Source organism: Pelophylax lessonae (assembly GCF_965119305.1).
Source record: "Pelophylax lessonae genome assembly, chromosome: 9".
Lineage (NCBI taxonomy): Eukaryota > Metazoa > Chordata > Amphibia > Anura > Ranidae > Pelophylax > Pelophylax lessonae.
In genome coordinates this window covers 101,937,842-101,954,886 of record NC_138776.1, presented here as the reverse complement: position 1 = coordinate 101,954,886, position 17,045 = coordinate 101,937,842, and the positions used below count along the sequence as shown (strand labels likewise).

Genomic DNA, 17,045 nt, shown 5'->3' with positions numbered 1-17,045 from the left:
GATGAATCTGGATAAAACCCATATTAATAAATGAGCACACATATTTATGGGTAGACTGGGGGAATCCCCTCACCTTAATTGTTTTGTCAATAGATGACTGTAAGGAATCCAATATCATATATTGCACCGGGATATCAGTAACCACAGAGGGGAAAACGGAAGCCCAAATAACAAACCAACCATCTGAGGGGGAAGAGACACACCCTAAGTTGATTAACAAAAAATATACTAAAAAATGTTTCCTATAAATCTCCCAAGGAAAAAGGAAGATCATACCTCATCTTGGTACAAATTTATATGAATGAATTTCCAAAGTCTATGTTTAAAATCACTATACAAACATGGTTGATCCAAGAATGAGGTTAGGAATATAAAACCAACCAAAGATTTTCCATCAGTATGAACACTGAAACTGAGATAATAGTAAGGTATTCTGTATTTCTGGTCCCTGCTGGAAATGACGTATCGCATAAAGCACGATACGTCCATTAGCGCCATGATGGAAAAGGGAAACAAATGCCTATAGCTGGCATAGATAGGAAAACCTATCAACCAGACTCAGTGTCCACTCGAGGGGGAGCAATTAAATGGTCATCAGTGGATGGAATAAGGGGACCAATACTGTATGCACATAGTGGCAAACAGGCACCAGTAGAGAGACCAAGAAAGTTCCAGCTCCCCCCAGTGGTGCCCTGGGCATCCGTATGATCACCCATCCATCTGGCAACTAGTCGTTGGATACCTGCCATCTAGTAAATGATAATAAAATGATGAGTTTGAATGAATATAGATATATTCTGAATCGTTTCATAGGTCAACAAGGATAACCCTTACATCAAGATATAATAAGTGTGTATTGAATCGATAACCAAAAACAAGCATTAAATCACAAAATGTTAATACAAATTCTTACCACCAGAGTGGCCAGATAAAGAAGGAGCAATTGAGAGATAGGAGATAAAGTTATAGAAAAGACTTAAAACTTAGGTATTCATTAAGCCCTGGTATTCTGGTTGCTTTTAAAGTATGGATTTATTTTGTTTCACATTGTAAGAGGATTTTGTCTATGTCACCCCTCGTTTATGTTTAACCACATATTGAAGTGCAAAAAACTTCATTTTTGTCAAGTCAAAGCCATGATAAAGGCCCATGTGTCTACTTATGGGAGTTTCCATCTTTTTTTGGATATAAGGGACACGTGGTCCCTAATTCTGTGGAAGAAAGATCTCTTAGTTTTTCCAACATAGAAGGCACTGCAAGTGCATTGCATATAGTACACTATTCCAATGGTTTGGCAATAAGCAACAAAAAGCGGTCTAAACCTACGACCATTGGGTTAGCTGATTTGTTGAGTCTCCATAATCTTCAAAAATTACATTTGGGACATGGAGCTGTGCCAGTTCTTTTTGGTTTAATATGTTCACAAACATTAACCCCTTGGCGCTGGCTGCACACAAATATGCGGCCTGGTGACGAGAGGCCACATAGTTGCAAGAATTGCGGTCAATACAGCTGTGCTGAGAGCGCACGTCCTACGCGTTCCCGGCTCAGTTACCGATACCTAACTGACAGCTTTAGATTGCTATTTGTAGTAGCGATCAGGAGTTTTCGGATCACGTGACGGCCAAGCCCTACCTCCAGGCAACCTAAACCTCTTAAAGGACCAGGAGGTGCCGGCGTGAAGAGGTTAAAACGGGTATTGTATTGTTGGCTTATGTAATAAATTGCACAACAAAATATTTTCTTAAGAATTAGGAATGTAATCATTGAAAAGTCTTCCCTTATTTGTGTGAACTGTGCTGGGTATTTGTTCCGACTAGGTCTATGATTTGGGAGAAAAATGCTTGATTAAAAGTATATACCGTATATACTCGAGTATAAGCTGAGTTTTTCAGCACATTTTTTTGTGCTGAAAACGTCCCCCTCGGCTTATACTTGAGTCAACATCAACGAAAAAAAAAAATGTCGCCGGCCCGACGTGCTTTACATTTAAAAATGGCGCCGCCCGGCCATAACGTGTCACCGTGCATGCGCCGCCGCAGCTCGGGACAGGCCGTACACGTTCGGCTATTCCCGGGAATAGCCGAACGTATACGAGCTTTCCCGAGCGGTGGCGGCGCATGCACAATGACGTGTCTGCACCGGGCGGCGCCATTTTTAAATTGAAAGCGCTTCTAGAACAGGTAAGTGAAACACAGCCACACTACCTTCCGTTATGCAGGGCTGCGGGCATACTACAAGGGATGCAGTGCTGCGGGCATGGTACACCTGTACCATGCCTGCAGCACTGCATCTCCTGTAGTATGCCCGCAGCACTGCATCTCCTGTAGTATGCCCGCAGCCCCGCATTCCCTTGTACTATGCCCACAGCACTGCATTGTCCTTTACCATGCCCACAGCATTGTCCTGTACCATGCCCGCAGCACTGCATCTCCTGTAGTATGCCCGCAGCACTGCATCTCCTGTAGTATGCCCGCAGCCCCGCATTCGCTTTTACTATGCCCGCAGCACTGCATTGTCCTGTACCATGCCCGCAGCCCTGCATTGTCCTGTACTATGCCCACAGCCCTGCATTGTCCTGTACCATGCCCACAGCCCTGCATTCTCCTGTACCATGCCTGCCGCCCTGCATTCTCACCCTAGGCTTATACTCGAGTCAATCATTTTTCCCATTTTTATACTCGGGTCGGCTTATACTCGAGTATATACGGTACTCATATTAGTTTATATTCTGCAATCATTTACAGAGCATTGCTGTGGTAACTAAAAAAAAAACTTGTTGGTATATTGTAATAAGATCCCAATTTAAATATACCGTAGTTTACTAAGGCTACATTCACACCAGAGCGTAGCGTTTTCGCGCGATTTTTACCGCGATTTTTACCGCGATTTTACAGCGATTTTTACCGCGATTTTACCGCGATTTTTGTGCAGGCGTTTTTAGATTGAATAGAAACCAATGGAAAACGCCTGTAATCTGCCCAAAAAGAAGCTCATGTACTTTTTTGAGCGTTGGGCGTTTTGCTTCAGGCGTCAAAACGCTCAGATGTGAACAGGGGACATTGAAATGAATAGGATTTGTCTTGTTGGGCGTTTTGAGAGCTGATCCTAGAGCAGAAAAACTCCCCAAAAACGCCCCAAAACGCCTACATGTGAACGGAGCCTTAAACTACAAAGTATGTAAATATTTAAAAAGACATTAAAGTCAAAAATAAAATGAAACCTTGAACCTGCCTGCAGATTAGTATCAGTTTTTTAATCTAGACATTGCTGTAGTGAAGCAGTCTACCCCATTCCATTTTATTTATCATCTGGTGATTCTGAAATGCATCTTCTGCTAATGCTAGAACATTCACTCAGAGCTCCTTGCTGCCCTTCACAGAAAGAAATGTAAAAAAAAAAATATCTGATTGGTGGATTTGAGAAAGCACCTTTTAAACATGTCTTGGTAATTTGAATGTGACTGCTGTGTTTACTGGATAGTGTTACTTATTTTTAGAAATTGTCTTATTTTTCCTAAACTGTTCTTTAACAAACTGTAAACTTTAATTGAAAGACATCGGTGATGTCCTTTTGAAGTGCAGTGCTCAGGTTGTTCATGCTTGTGTTACTTATAGGAAGCTGCCAAAATTCCTGGAATTGGTAAGAAAATGGCTGAGAAAATTGATGAAATACTGGACAGTGGGCACCTGCGAAAACTAGATCACATCAGTGACAGCGTTGCTGTCCTAGAGGTCTTCTCTAACATCTGGGGGGCAGGTGTGAAGACAGCCCAGGGCTGGTACCAACAGGTATGTAGTGACAGATAAAGCACGTTCTTTATAAAAGTAACTTCTGATTTCTTTACAGGCTGCTGTTTTTTAACTTTTGCCTTATCTAATAAATGATGCCAGGTGTTTTGTGTCCACATAACACCCAAACTCTGGGTTAGGAGTTGGTGACAGTAAAATATAGGAGAAAGGGGTTAAGATTTGTGTCCGCCTAGAGTTTTTTCAAGCATTTTTCCTAGTGTTTCTTGTATAGATAGCAAATCTTAATTTGCAGGTTGTGTGGGATATAAGGCTTAGTACTGGCTTTCCACAATAAACTTGTGTTTGTGCTTTCCAAGAAGTACATTCATAGTAGCAACTTATTGCCTATCCAGGAAGAGAGTTTTCTTTTTCTTTTTTTTTTTTGCAACATTACTGTCATGTTTTTAAGGTAAACATGTCTGATTTACCTAGTGTTTACAAAGTGTATCTTTTAAAAGCGAAGTTCCGGATTTAAAAAAATAAAAATGTATGCTCCCCTAGGTGGGTGCAGCATTGATACAATGCTACGTCTGTCCCCCGCCAGCTCTGCAGTGAGAACTGAGCGATCAAACGCAACAGATCGCTCAGTTCTCCCCCTTCACTCTGTGCAGCCATGACTGTGTCCGGGTCTCTGCTCTACCCTCCAGCGCTTACTGGAGTGCTAGGCTGTGGAAGGGGCAGAAGGGTCTGGCTCAGCCTCTCCAGATCACCGCGAGGCTGATCACCGAGAGGCTGAGCCAGATGCAGATCCTGACTTATGGGCAGATCCCAACCATATGGTCAGGATCTTTTCAGAGCCTGGATCAGCTGTGACTTCAGCCAACAGTGGGCTTCAGCCTGCTGTCTGCTGAAAACGGATCACAGGAGTGCAGAACGAACTGCACTCCTGTGATCCATAGGAAAAGTATGGCCATAAAAGCTTTGACCATACTTCTTTTATTGTTAGCAGCTCAGATTTCACCTCCCATTTTTAGTGCAAATTGGAAAATGAGAGATGTAAAAGTTTATTGTAACATGTTTTGTATAATATGACTATACACATAGTGCATTAGTTAGCCTAATTTGCTTTTTCAGGGATTTCGAAGTCTGGATGACATCCGCTCCAAGGCCAACCTCACCACCCAGCAGGCCATTGGTTTGAAACATTATGAAGACTTTCTAGACCGCATGCCCAGGGAAGAGGCTGGAAGAATTGAAGAAACTGTAAGGCCTTTGTATTTTACAGTTACAGATAGGGCTAATGTTGGTTTTGGGTTTGATTTTGCTTTGTTTTGTTGAATTTATGAAACTAATGACAAGTTTCTTGTGACTACAGGTCTGTCTGACACTAGTGTGTTTGTTTGCATATCGTTTATGCATTTTGTGTGACTATGCCATAACCGATTTTATTAATACTCCTAACTGGATTGATATTTGGTCTGATGAAGAAACTTTAGCCCTGATTTGTCAATATGGTTCTATGAATTTCCCCTACCCAAATTTACATCCATCTTTTTTAAGCCTAGATGGAAATGTGATGATAGCCTCATCCACCTTATGTGCTATCCTCATCTGATCATTCCTCTTGTTACCTGCAAGTACCAAAACCTGAAATTCAGGTTTATTTTTCCATACTCGAGTCAGATGGGTTGATATCAGTATGCCTGTACGTGTAAGGTGAATAGAAGTCCTATAACTTATGGACAGGTAGTGCTGGAGTTCATGGGGCATATTGTGTGCGTGTTTGCCATGTAGTGATCATACATACCACACAATGCAACTGAAGGACAGCAACAACAGAGCGCAGAATGCAGCTGGAACATAATGGATTGTCACTTTGTTAATAAATAGCTGGCAATCACTGAACAAATTCCTGGGCTCCTTCTTTTTGCCAAAGCTAAAGTTGATTAAAGTAAGGTTAAGCAACACGTGAGATCTTTGGCTGCTGGGAATGGAGCTGGAAGACATGATCAAGCTGTGCAGATAAACTCTGCTTTTGTTTTCATGGTATTTGTGCCTTTTGCCTCTGCAAATTTCTTTCTCTTCTATTATTCGGGGCACAACATTAATATATTCTGTTAAGAAAGGGTTCTCTCTCCCACAAGCTTCTGTAAGAGCACAGCTCTTTGTAATGATCATCAGGACACACTATTTCAAAGACAGTCTGTTTAAGAAAATGAAAAGCGGCGGAGTTGGAAAAGTTGCTGTTGAGTGACAGGATCCCTCGGGGTGGGTTGGAACGAGCTGCTTTATGTTACACCTGCATACCCCCATCACCGTGGAAGCATCGGTCATTGCGACGCTGTCACTCAGCCACAGAGCCTGATTTTAAAGAATGCGCACCAAACCGGACCCCACTGAGAATCTTGTTCCCATGCGTGTGATTAAAGGCCAAAGACTCATTCCCCCCATTGCCACCCTCCCTTTTTGTTCAAACACGGTTGTCACGTAAAGGATTTTCAAGAATGACTTTCCAATTTCAAGTACCTTTCTTCTCCCCTCCCCATCTTTTCAAAAGTCAGCCAGGTTGTTGTGGCTGCTGCAGGGGGAGGAGCCAGGACCCATTGTTGTTGTTGATTGGATTACTTGTCCTGGGTCTCTAGGCCCCTGTGGGTGAAGCCCAGGAGAAAGAGGGGATTAAGGGATTAGGCACTGTCCTTGCTGTATGTCGCATCAAGAGCTTGGGGGAGCTTTGCACTCCGTGGCAGTGTAACAGGTCTTCAGAAATCTTCATTAAAAAGAGACAAAATATGCATGAGAAAAGAGTGGTGACCTTCTTAGGCATGTCACTGGCACACACAGGACAGAATTAATGGGTTTATTCTACTAATAGAAGATGATCCTTAATTGTTATAAAGAGATAAAAAGAAAAACAACACAGAAAAGGCAATATTCGGAAGCTGCAGACCTTTTAGTATGTCATTGTTATACAACATCTGGGGAAACGGCTTACTGACGTATGTCACTCTGGATTTGTGATGGTACGTTTTATTTAGTGCTGCTCCACTTGCCATACATCCTACGTGCTAAGAAACTCTTATATGGGAAAATCTGTGCTGCTTTTTATTTGCAAACAGTAACCTTATCTCTGCCATGGAGAAAAAAGAAAGAAAAAAAAAAATATATATATATATATATATATATATATATATATATATATATATATATATATATATATCCTCTGGATGTACATGCACTTGCAAGTTAATTTGTCCAGCTTTACAAATGAAAACTGGGCAAGATAGCCAATTATGCTGTTGGTGTAACCAAGCTTTATAACCACTGTGCATGAGTTTCTATGCCTCTTTTCACTGTGTAGAGATGGTAGTACACCGTAACAAGGATAAGCAATATAGAACCAGGGGCCAGCTCCTGTCTTGTTCAAACCCAGCAAAGCTTTACCTTCACTTTTATTAAAAATTAGAATGAAACCTGTGTATCTAAATTGATAAAAACCACATATGTTACCTTACCAATAAGCAATTTTAAATGCTAGTTAAAATTGGAAAGAAAAAACATTAGCAATGCTATATAACGTCCTTGTTATCACAAACAGACTTATGATAAGCCATTAGTTGTCCAATAGTCTTAGAATGTCCTTTCCTTCACCGGTGTATTCACAATTGAATGCTCACACCATGCGCCTTCACCATACCTCTCATGATTCCCTTTAAGGTCATGAACACTCACCAGAGAAAAGATACACTATGCCTTTAATCAGTATAATCATAGCGTTCAGGTATCAGCCTCCACGCCGTCATGTGCCACCGGAGCGAGCCTTAAATCCACCTCTTTCTGTTTGTTTAATCTCTCAGGTAGTCCCTCAAGGGTTATGACCTATATTTGGTAGCATATGCTGACATTGAATAATCATTCAAAAGAAGGGGGACTGATAGTGTGATATTTTATTTATTGTATAAAATATTGCCTTCTCCCCTCAATACAATGTACTTACAATTGCACAATGACTTTTAAGTATTTACACATTCAAATCGATATCCTGAATCGAGCAAAAACAACTGACTGGTACGACCGTACCGCTCTCACCGCCCATCCAGCTCTGCGTGATTTGCAGTGTTTCCTGGGTAGCGTGTATGGTGTCCAGTTGCCTTGGTAACTGCGTGCTCCCGCCCTGACGCGATTCGTCATCAAGCCTTCGACTGAGGGCATGGTCACGTGGCACGGTCACCTCCGTTTATCCTCCTCCTACTCTAGCATTACAATCAGTGTTAACATAACAAAGGGCAACACTGCAGCATTCCCCAAAATGTTCAATAATGCTATTGACATGTAAAATAAAGCATATCCATTCCTGTCCGATAGAATGTGCACTCAAACTCATATATGAAATCACCATTTAATAAAGGTTAAATTAAAAAATAAAATATAAAATCTATAAAAAATAAAAATTAGACTCTCAAAATTGGAAATTGCCTCCATATAAATAGGAAACATCTTGCATCATAAAACACTCCCTATTAAATAGATCCCTGAAACGCCATACATTCGATCAGATCGGCTTCTATGCTAATTAGCTATATCTAACTGGAATAATATCTGGAAACTTAAAACCATATCAAACTTTTAAATTCCGATTAAATAGTAGCCCTTTACACTCCTAAAGGCAGGATGAATGAGTTACCTGTGCCATTAGTTAAAATTGAAGTTAAATACTTATGATAAATAAATCCCCATATAACTGATAGAACCCCATATCTATACCTAAATATTACTAATTATATCATCATCAATATTGGTACCGGATTCGCTGTGATGATTCCCTAGCCTTCTATATAACGGGCCTCTACTAAACTAAAGGGGAACTGACTTCCCAGAACTAGACCAAGACAATGAGAAGATCTCCGTCACCCTATTTAATAATCAACTATGAAACAGTTCAGATCTAGTATAATATTCATACCATTCGGGTATAGAGAATTAGTCATAAATATCCATTGTGTCTGGCGTTTAGACCATTCTCTAACTCGATTGGATCCCCGCCACACTGGAAGGATTTTATCTATACCCCAGGACTTTATGTACGATGGATTCCTATTATGTTTTCGCCTAAAATGTAGTGATATGCTGTGGTCCTTCAGATACTCGCTTACCTAAAGTTCTCTTCTTGCATCCTATATAAATCAGACAGCAGGGACATTCCAACCCATACACAACATACGTAGAATTGCAGGATATAAATTCCTTGATATCAAAACTCCTACCATTAGCATTAGATGTGAATGATGTCAGTCCCCTCAGATGTGTGTTGACCTGCTTACACGCCTTACACCTTCTACAAGCGTAGAATATAGCCTTATCCCAAAACATCTTTGGTCTGGCCAGGGGGTCGAGCACCTTCTTCACAATTCTATCTCCAAATGTCGGGGCATTCCTATATATGAAAACTGGTTCCTCTGGGAGAACTTTACCCAAGATCTTATTCATGCCTAAAATTCTCCATTGCATTTTAAAGATCCCCTCTATCTCTCTATATTGCTTATGGTAAGTGGTAATAAATCCCCATTCAAGTTTCATATTCACAGCTTTTTCTCTATTAGATAGACATGCTGCTTGTAAAACCTCTTTTACTTCTCTAATGGTTCTGTCCAATAGTTGTTCATTGTACCCCTTATTAAGGAGTGTTTATGATGCAAGAGGTCTCCTATTTATATGGAGACAATTTCCAATTTTGAGAGCCTAATTTTTGTATATATTTTTTATTTTTTAATTCAACCTTTTATTAAATGGTGATCTCATATATGAGTTTGAGTGCACATTCTTTCGGACGGGAATGGAATTGTATTATTGATTTCGGGGAATGTTGCAGAGTGTTGCCCTCAGTTATGTTAGCACTGATTGTGATGCTAATTGTAGTATTGAACACCTTGGGTGATACTTTAGAGTGTTGCAACGCCTAATTTCCGGTCGTCTGCTGGTAACAGGGACCCCTGAAGGGGTTAGGCGTTAGAGTAGGAGGAGGATAAACGGAGATGACTGTGCCTCGTGACCATGCCCTCAGTCGAAGGCGTGATGATGAAAGGCGTCGGGGTGTGAGCACGCAGTTACCAAGGCAACTGGACGCCGTACACGCTACCCGGGAATCACCGCAAATCGCGCAGAGCAGGACGGGCAGTGAGAGCAGTACGATCGTATTAGTCAGTTGTTTTTGCTTGATTCAGGATATCAATTTGGATGTGTATATACTTGAAAGTCATTGTGCAATTGTAAGTGCATTGTATGAGGGGAGAAGGGAATATTTAATACAATAAATACAGTTTTTTAGCGATATCACACTATCAGTCCCGCTTCTTTTCCATGATTATTTCATGGGAGCATATGCTACCAAATATAGGTTATAACCCTTGAGTGACTACCTGAGAGAGATTAAGCAAACAGGAAGCAATGGATTTAGGGGGCTCACTTCGGTGGCACATGATGGTGCGGACGCTGATACCTGAACGCTATGATTATATTGATTGAAAGGCGCAGTGTATCGTTTCTCTGGTGAGTGTTCATTACCTTAAAGGGAATCACGAGAGGTGTGGTGAAGGCGCATGGTGTGAACATTCAATTGTGAATACACCGGTGCAGGAAAGGACATTATAGGACTATTGGACTACTAATGGCTTATAATAAGTCTGTCTGTGATAACAAGGACGTTATATTGCGCTGCTAATGTTATTTTCTTCCCAATTTTAACTAGCATTTAATATTGCTTTTTGGTAAGGTAACATGCAGTTTTTATCATTCATTTTATTAATAGCGGCAGCTTTGAATAAGTGAACATCATTGGGAGAGGAACACTTTGGGATTTCTCTGCTTTGAGCGCTGGGTGAGGGATTGGTTGTGTTATCACATAATAATCACTCTATTTGAATTTTTTGGGTGTCTAAATTGTTACTTCTCCCATCCAGGTACGAAAAGCAGCCAAGGACATCAACATGGAGCTGATCAGCATAGCTTGTGGCTCATACCGGCGACACAAATCGACATGCGGAGATGTAGATGTCTTGGTCACGCATCCAGATGGGAAGTCTCATAAAGGAGTTTTTAACAAACTCATCGAAAGCCTTAAATCCCAAGGTAAAACTTGTGTCCTTAACAAAGAATAAAAATGCACCCACTGACTTTACACATAAGTGTGGCTTACAAATCATTTCAGAACAATGTCAAATGATACCGACCTGTACTTATTTAATAATCAAAGACCATGAACCAGCTCTCTCCATTCTGTGAATATAGAGGCCTATAATTTAGATATGTTAATAATAAAGTGTAGCATTCCAGAACATGTATGTGTTATTAGTTTCTGAAATGCTACAACGTTTTCTAGTATATATTTCAAATTAAGTCTTTTAAAAACCTGTTATCTTATCATGCAAACTGCATTATGTCAATAACAAAGCAAAAATGTATCCAGGCATAGTTTTTATGTTATTTTAATAAAAAAAAAAAAAACGAAAATATAATTTACAAATGTATAGATGTGTTTACATCTTCAAGGATAATGGGACACAACTACATCCTGTTACTTTTATTTTACTTTCCATTGTAGCCTAAGTGAGCCTTGAAAATGTAAGCTTATTTCCACTAGACTGCTTTCATTACTACAGGACCATCTATGGTGTAGAAGCCCTCAGTTAAAGAGATGTCAAGCTAAAACTTTTGTTTTGGATAGAGTGAGGAAGGTTAGAAGCTCTGTCGGGTTGTTTTTGCTACCTGGGTTCCTTTTTGATTTTTTACTCACTTTCCCCCTTCCCCTCCCAGTGACAGTGGTTTAAACAGTCCAGAAGTGAGGGAAAAATCTGCAACAGGGATACAAACAGAAATAAAAATGTGACAGGCGTTCATTGCAGGATTGGACACAGGCAAACAAGCCAAGGATAATTTCTCCTACTTCCAGCATGCTTTAGGTTTTTTGTCGTGTTCTAGAGGATGGAAATCTTTTCTTTAGCTCTGCTATAAGACAACTAACTTATTTATTTTGCTGATATTTTTTCTTCAATCAAGTCTCTTTTCCTAGTTTTTGAAGTGCTGTAACAGGACCCACTGGACTGGACATTGCAGGGCCAGCCTGGAAGTGACCTTCGGGTACTGTGTTCCACATAACGCGCTTTCCAGTTCAAGAGTTGTTGGTATTGGGAGTAGGCTGAGCATCTGGATCTACTTAATTTGTTAGGATTGCTGGGCACATTTAAAATTCCAGCTTTCCTGTAGTTCCTACCACAAAAGCACTGAGGGACTGAGCGCTGACATCATCCTACAGCTATTTAGCGCATAGGAAGGATCACCCCACTGCTGCTTCTGTAATGCAACGTGAAAACCCCAATCTTCAGTCTGTTGCTACTGCCTGCCTACAAAGACTTTGGTCACTTCTGACTCTCCGACCCTTACCAACTACCAGCTGTGTGGGTTTTGCAATGGGGGACCCCAGCTTACACTCTAGTAATAGTTTCGGGAGCATTTGTTCTATGCCCTCTGAAGGTGCCAACAACTTTTTTTTAGTTTTCCTGTGATTTTAGAATCTTGCTCATCATCGACGTCCTTCTAGGTCTGCTGGATGGGGCAGATTCCACTGTCTTATTGGCTAGGGTCTCTACTACAGTCAAGTTTTTTTGAGGCTCAATTCACTCAGCTTCTGGCTTGCTGTGACCACATAAGTTCAAAATGTGCTCCTTCAGCTTTACTCGCAGATTTTTTAGCTGATCTGCTGACAGTCCTATAGCAGCAGCTGAGCTGTTGGTTACCGTAACTATTTCTGACTGATTCTGAGCTGTTCCAATTTCTACTGGACAAGATTATTCTGCAGGAATCGCCAGTCGTCTGCTATTACTCTTAAACTAAAAGAGACTGGGGGTTATTTACTAAAGCTGGAGAGTGCAAAACAAGTTGCAAGTCTGCATAGAAACCAATCAGCTTCCAGGTTTTATTGGCAAAGCCTAATTTAACAAGCTGAAATTAGAATCTGATTGACTACCATGCACAGCTGCACCAGATTCTGAGTGCACCAGCTTTAGTAAATCTCCCTGACTGTTTCAGCTCCTCGGTGTGCACTGCTCTGAGACTGGAAGATCAGCCTGCTATCTCCAGCCCCTGCAGCTGCTAAGACCTTTGCTTTGCACCTGTTCTTCATGATCTTTCTCTGTGGGGATTGGAATCACCCTCATGTGCCCTTAGCACCCCCAGATGCTTACTAGACTTGTTACCATTTGAAAAGGATTTTGTGAAACAGTGGTCTGCACCCTTTCTTCCAGTGGCCTACCCTAACAAGGAAACCACCAAGGCAGTGGAGGAAGTTCCTGCTTTCAAAGATCCTACCAGACACTAGTTCAAATCCCTTTTTTAAACTCCATTCTCACTGGTGGGCCTTGTCCTCCAACCTACTCTGCAGTTCATCTCTCTACTGCAACAGTGGATTTCTCACTGATAGACTTTGTGAAGCAGATGGATGGAGCTTCGAATTTCGCAACGAATTTCCGCCGACCGGTCGTCCGTCTTTTGTCCGGAGTGGTGTCTGTTGGTTGGAGTGTGCTCTAGACTGCACACGAATTTTCCCGCACGACAGAATTCTACTTCAGAAGTGATGTCACGTGTTGCATTGCTTTCTTAGTGTTCTTTCATCTCTGAGCATGCCTAGTCTTGCTCATAAGATTTTTCCCCATCGAAATCTGTACTAATGAGACGAAAATTGGACGTGTTTTGACGGTCGACAAAAATGATATAGCCTGCACACCAGGATTTTTTCGGCCGAAAAGTCGGAGTCGGTTGTCGGAAGCACCATACTAACAAGCCAAAAATCGGCAGATCGGTCGTCGGAAGAAATTTCCCGGCCGAATTTCTACTCGTGTGTACGGGGCTTAAGTCGTTAGTTGTGATGGCCTGCTGGAAGCATCTGGACTTGTGTCCCATATTGGTCTTTTGTCAATACATGTGCACAAGGCACTCTGGTTAAAGTTCTGGTCTCTGGTGAGCCCTGAATTCAAGGAGAACCTGACCTGCGCAGTCTTCCAGGAACATCATCTCTGCGGATCGATCCTTGATGTTATTATTATAAGCCAATAGAGGCAAGACTACCCAACTGTGAAAAGCCTAGGGAAAGGCTTGCCAAGTCTTTTCCCTCTTTTCTTTACACCTGGAGTATGCACATCTAGGCCTCTCAAACTTGGTTCTCTGGCCACTTTCAAAGTCTGGGGTAAGAAGCCTGCTAAATTTTCAGAATAGTCTTGCCCCCACTTTCCAAAACTGCATAGTTTGCCTTTTAGGTGCTTGGGTGCAGAGTGATATTCCAGGGATACAAATGGAAAACTCACCTCCATTTCCCTCATCGGCTCCTTACCTTCCTCCTTTCCAAGTCACCACACAAATTAGCAAAATTACCTCCACCCCTTTGGGGTCTCCTAGATTGAGTTTTTTTTTTTCTTCAGCTCTTGCCAGATCAGTTTAGGAATAGTATTCCAACTGGATCACTCTTCAGTTTGCTGAAGAGAACATCTGCCTTTTTTGAGGCCTGTAATTCCAAAAATCCACCAGATCAGCCTTTCCAGTAAGTTAGAACATGTACCTACAGTTTCCCCTTTTTAGTCTCATCTCAGAACCCTTATTGGTCTTTGCCCCAGTGTTAGTCCTGGTGTGTTCTTATGGAATCTCCATTGTTGGAGATTGTTTTTTGGCGACCTCCTGTGGACAGTCAAAGCAGGCTCTGTTGGTCAACGTATCAGATTTTCCAGATGTCTCAATTCTTCGGTGAGAGCCTGAATCTTCAGAAATCAGTGCTGTGCTGAAGTCCTCTCACTGTCTAAAGACAACATGGACCAGAATGTTTCTTCAGGAAGAAAACCATGTCCTTGCTCTCCTGTCTGACCACCTCCCAGCTGTTGCATTAGAGTTGTTGTGGGTCTGTGGATAACCCTGTTATAGACAGATGTGTTCTTTAGTCTGTCCTAAGACTGTCTCGGCACTACATTGTGATGTTTTGGAACACCTTGGCTGAGTTTTTGAGCAGAGGTTTAGGAAGTTCCTGGTATGGTGGATCAGTTTTCCAGCTCTGGAATTGGGTAGGTCCACCCTCCTCCACAAGTGGTCAGTGAATGACCTTCTGTGTCCCTCAATGGAGACCATTCTAACCCCTGTCAGGTTTTTTTTTTCTTGCTATCTGTTTCCCATTGAGGAAATTTCCCTTTTACTTCCTGTTCCATAGCCACAACAGGAAGTAAGAGAAAATGTCTCCAAAGTGAGGGAAATCCCAGATAGTCACCAGAGTCACTAGAACTAGTGTCCCCATTGGACAATTTCCCCTCTATTCTGTTCAGGTGACCACCTGAAGTTTGGGATTTTCTTTCCTGTTCTGTAATAACGATAACCAAGGCAAATAGGGTGAATTTCTTTACAGGGACATAAACCGCAATAAACACCTGCCAGGTGTATTAAACCCTTTTAAAATATAAAAGCTTAAAAAAATGTTGGCTTCAGTTATACTTTAGGTCCAACTGCACTTTCAGTTTAAGGCCCCATTTACATTAAGTGTTTAGCCCCAGTGCATGGGGTTTCGATGTTTAGCCACAGGCAAAGGGCACAGGTAAACTGTCCAGTGCCACTGCCAGCAGCCTGTCAAGCTCTATTAGAGTCTGACAACTACAGCAGCTGGATGGGGCTGGGTGGGGCCTCACCGGTATTTCCATTTAGGCAAGTATGTGCCCAAGGAAGAAAGCCTGAAATGCAAACTGTACTATCCAGCTGCACCAGCAGTCAGACTCTTAGCATTTGACAGGCTGCTGGCAGCAAGACTGAATGGCACACCTGTGCCCTGAGCCCATGTCTAAATGCTGGAACTTCCTGCCAGGACACTGGCAGTGTTAAACCTACATTTTATATGCGTTTAAAGGACATTTCTGAACACATATACAGTGCTTAGCATAAATGAGTACACCCCAACAGATTTGTCAGAAAACCTTTCCTTTCAGAACCAACATTTTTCTATGGGACACTATACTACAAAATACTCCCACAAATGTTGGCCATTGATTGAAACCAAGATTTGTTAATTTGCACACACAAAAAAGTATTTTTCCTAACAAATTCATTCAAGACTATGTTGCAAAAATGAATACACCCAAATAATAGTTTAATGGTGGCCATACACTATATGAAAAATCTGCCAAATTTCGGTCATTTGGACAGTTTGTTCATTTTTCGGCCAGTTAATGAGCACGGATCTGTAATCAGTTGTGATGTTTTTGAGCCAAAAAAACTGAAGGACAAGTTTGGAAATTTGCTGCCGAGCGAACTGCAAATTGAAATGTTAATGTGTTTCCCGTCCTAACTGCACTAGATATTTGTGCAGTGTCCCTCTATGGGGCTGCATGAGTGCTGCTGGTGTCGGGGAGCTACATTTCATTGATAGATACATAGATGTGCTGCTCTATATTGAAAGAGAAGATGCTACCATGCCCTTGGTTGTCGTGTACTTTTCCAACACAACAATGATCCAAAACACACATCTAAGGCCACTGAATTCTGAGGGGCCAAGTTGAGCATTACTCTCCATCCAGCATCCAGGCTCTAAAAGAGGTTGTTCTTGAAGAATGGAAAAAGATAGATGTTGCAATATGTCGCCTACTTGTTCATTCCATGCCTACGACACTGGGTGCTGTCCTTATAAATCATGGAGGTCATACAAAATAATAGACGTAGTAGTTTTTGTTGTGGGGTGTATTCATTTTTGCATCAACTAAGTTGAGTAATTGGGAAATAGTTTTTGTGTTCATTAAAATATTGATTAAAATCTTACTTTTCAAAAGGGTGTACTCATTTATGCTGAGCACTGTACATGCATGTTATGATTTTTCAGTGGTACCATTCCCACTGAGCTTTTACTTGTGTTTAAGTGCAGTCAGTTCAGCTGTGTTTAGAGAAAATGGCTCTGGCTCTCAGCCAGCTGCACCCGCACTCTCTCCTGCCCAGCGCTAACTTGAGGGGCAGAGCAGAGAGAAATGGCTGACAGTCACTGCTCTCCACTCTGAAGAGATCTGAGAACTAAACAATCGGCAGTATTGTGATCACTTATGCAGGTACGAGGGATCAACTTTGGTACAATCAACCTGCCCATTGTTGGTTCAAATCTTGACCAGTCCCTGCGGAACTGTCTGAGATTCAAACCATCTCTGGTCAGCTTTAGTTCTTGGTCTTAGAGCTGGTGTTCTGCCGAAAACTCCAACTTGCCGAGATCTCCAAAGACGTTAATTCTGGTGAGTGTACACCAGGAAAAATTGGAGATTT

General features: G+C 41.6%; 1 protein-coding gene across 2 annotated transcripts in view; it reads left to right on the top strand.

Annotated features, from left to right (window-relative positions):
- Positions 1-17,045, top strand: part of POLL (DNA polymerase lambda) — a 55,285-nt gene that overhangs the window by 29,378 nt on the left and 8,862 nt on the right. For both annotated transcript variants that reach the window (XM_082268246.1, XM_082268247.1), the window contains exons 6-8: positions 3,618-3,791; positions 4,866-4,994; positions 10,685-10,853. In XM_082268246.1, coding sequence (XP_082124372.1) covers positions 3,618-3,791; positions 4,866-4,994; positions 10,685-10,853 — 472 coding nt within the window. The remainder of the gene's footprint in view (positions 1-3,617; positions 3,792-4,865; positions 4,995-10,684; positions 10,854-17,045) is intronic.